At 25.8% G+C, this 2706-nt stretch overlaps 1 protein-coding gene across 1 annotated transcript; it reads left to right on the top strand.

Moving 5' to 3' along the window:
* Window positions 1-1501: 1501 nt before the first annotated feature.
* On the top strand, window positions 1502-2460 carry LOC119673426. The gene is made up of 2 exons (XM_038084696.1): window positions 1502-1882; window positions 1975-2460. Exons 1-2 carry the CDS (start codon window positions 1502-1504, stop codon window positions 2458-2460), a joined length of 867 nt encoding a protein of 288 aa, XP_037940624.1.
* Window positions 2461-2706: the final 246 nt, after the last annotated feature.

Raw genomic sequence — 2706 nt, 5'->3', positions numbered from 1 at the left:
CTTTATCTGCATCCATATTCATATTTTTTTTAGGTTTATTGGTCATTAAGCACAGTAGTTAAAATGAAAAGATCAGTAAAGGACCGTAGTTAATTTCATTCACTACCTGTAAAGTTTCTTAAGAAATTTTTCATAAATAGATCATACAAATAATGTATATATATATATACATAAGAATGTAAATATCTTCATTGTTTTTCAAGAAATTTGATCATTTCCATATTTTTGTTAGTTAAAGGTTATTAACATTTAAAATTCTTTTATTTTAATAACAAGTTTTAACAAAGAAAAGCATATTTAGAATACAAAGTATTATATCTTAAATTTAGGTTATTAATTAATTGTTATTACGACCAATTTTCAATATGTTTTTTTATAAATTTAATTATGTTTATATTTAGATGTTTTTTTAAAAAAAATTTTACTTATAATCATCGTTTATAAATTAAAATAAAAGAAAATAAAATATTTAATAAATTAAATAAAATATATAATATATTATATAAAATATTTAATTGTATTTTAATTTTTTATAAGAATTTTATGTAAAAATTTATTTTTTTTAACTAAAATACAATTAAATATTTAACACAAATTTATAAGTGTAATTTTAATAATAATAAATATAATAATAATAAATACAATAATAATAAAATAATAAAAAAACATATTAAATTCATATTAAAATTTTACATATATCACCTGCTCACAATAAATTTGCAAGGCAAAAATGCTCTTGTATGACGTATGAATCGTTAGGGGTGACAGACTATCATACACAACGCGTATGCGAGACCTGTTCACAAAAATTTTGGTGAGCACGCCAACACGTTGGTAAAGGTGGCAGACTATCATACCTGTGTGTCATACGACGTTTTTCTCTCTCGTATGACATACCAGTATGATAGTCTGCACCGCACGTAAGAAATGTGTTGACGAAAATCAAAAAATTTTGATATTTCTTCAACCACGATCGTGTTTTTGCATATACAGTCGGATTTGGTCGGCATGCAAAATTTTATTTATTTTGAGAAATGGAAGCGTAAACATCGTTTAAATGCACGCATGATTTGTCGTTAGCATGCGATGCTTTGCAAATATGAATGAATTTTATTTTAAATATTTGTATTTTCTACCTAGGTAAAATTTCTTAATTTCCAAAACAAGTTATTGAAAAAAATTAAAATATTAATAACCATGAGTTACCAAAAATATAAAAATAACCAAACATTAAATTACAAAGAATATTATATTTTAAATGTTATTTGAATTGTTTACCTGCGAAAAATTTATTATTTATAAAATTTTACAGGTAGTAATATTGACTAAAATCTCAAATGACTGGTTTATATTTTTTACTATTTAACCAAAGAAATATGAGTTTTTGATTTAGTATTTAAATTTAAAGGTAAAGACATTTAACGTGCGCGAGTATAGAAATCATTCTTAAATTTAAATGTGTCCTTAAAAAGTTTTAATAAATAAAGAAGTTTTTATAAAAATGGTATTTGTAAATGAAGAATTCTGGAAAGAATTTATTGGCATTTACGAAAGCTTACTTTCGTTGTGGAAAATTAAAGACAATGATTATCATAATAGAAGTTTAAAAGCTGAAAGCTACAAAGTTTTAGTGGAGAAATTAAAAGAAATTTACCCTGACGCGAACATTGAAATGGTAAAAAAAAAAATTAATACTTTGCGAAGTGGTTATCGGAGAGAATTGAAGAAAATTGTACAAAGCGAGAGGTCTGGTGCAGGTGTTAGTGATGTATATACGTCATCCCTCTGGCATTTCGACGATTTAGGATTTCTTAAAGATCAAGAGTCAGAAATTACAGGAGTGACGTCAATGGAAGAACCGTTAAACGGAAGTGTGATAGAGGTGTGTGTTTATGGCTTTAGCAAATAAAAATATGCTTTTAAAAAGTAAATAGAAATCAAAAATATTAACTATTTTGTTTTCTACTATTTTAGGAACAGCCGGCTCACAAACGTCGAATACGTACAGATAGTGAAAGGACTACATTGTTAAATGACGCAATAGAGAGCTTAAAAACAAGCCAACAGCAAGACGATGCGACTAATCTAAGTATCGGTTGGGCAACACAATTTCGAAAGTTGAATTCCAACCAACAAATATATGCAAATAAAATGATAAATGAAGTACTCTACCAGGCAACTTTAGAAAATTTGGATTTATACTCTTACAAAGTTGTAGAGGGTATATCAGCTCGCGGAACGACACATCACTTGTCACAATCATTTTCGCCAAACTATGCGTCTTCTTCAAGTAATGGTCCTTCACCTCCTTTTTTTTACAATTCACAAAGCCATGCATCAACATCAAACATCTATATTCCAGCTATATCTCCTGTTCACCCATTGCCATATGTTGGTGTAGAAGAACAACAGCAGTACGGAAGCATTGAAGATATCGTGATAGATGAGGAATTTTCTTAAATTACTTTTCATATTTATAAAACTTTAAAAAAAAATTTTATTAAAAGTAGATTCAGTTTATTTTAAATTTATTTAAATATTTAATTTCATTTTTCATTTAGACATAATATTTTAAAAGATACATAAATAGATTTTCTTTATACTTAAAGTTATACTTAATTATTAAAAAAAACCAAAATAAACAATGAATATGTTATAAAAAACGTAGTAAAAACATAAGTAATAAAATAGACAATATAACAAAAA

Source organism: Teleopsis dalmanni, chromosome 1 (genome assembly GCF_002237135.1).
Source record: "Teleopsis dalmanni isolate 2A chromosome 1, ASM223713v2, whole genome shotgun sequence".
Lineage (NCBI taxonomy): Eukaryota > Metazoa > Arthropoda > Insecta > Diptera > Diopsidae > Teleopsis > Teleopsis dalmanni.
Note: the sequence above shows the minus strand (reverse complement) of the source record. Positions and strands in the feature narration are given on the sequence as shown.

Excerpts from the sequence above, each read along its gene's own strand:
- LOC119673426 (XM_038084696.1), top strand. The coding sequence starts at position 1,502 with ATGGTATTTGTAAATGAAGAATTCTGGAAAGAATTTATTGGCATTTAC. Across the intron at positions 1,883-1,974 it reads TAAACGGAAGTGTGATAGAG|GAACAGCCGGCTCACAAACG; the intron begins GTGTGTGTTTAT and ends CTACTATTTTAG.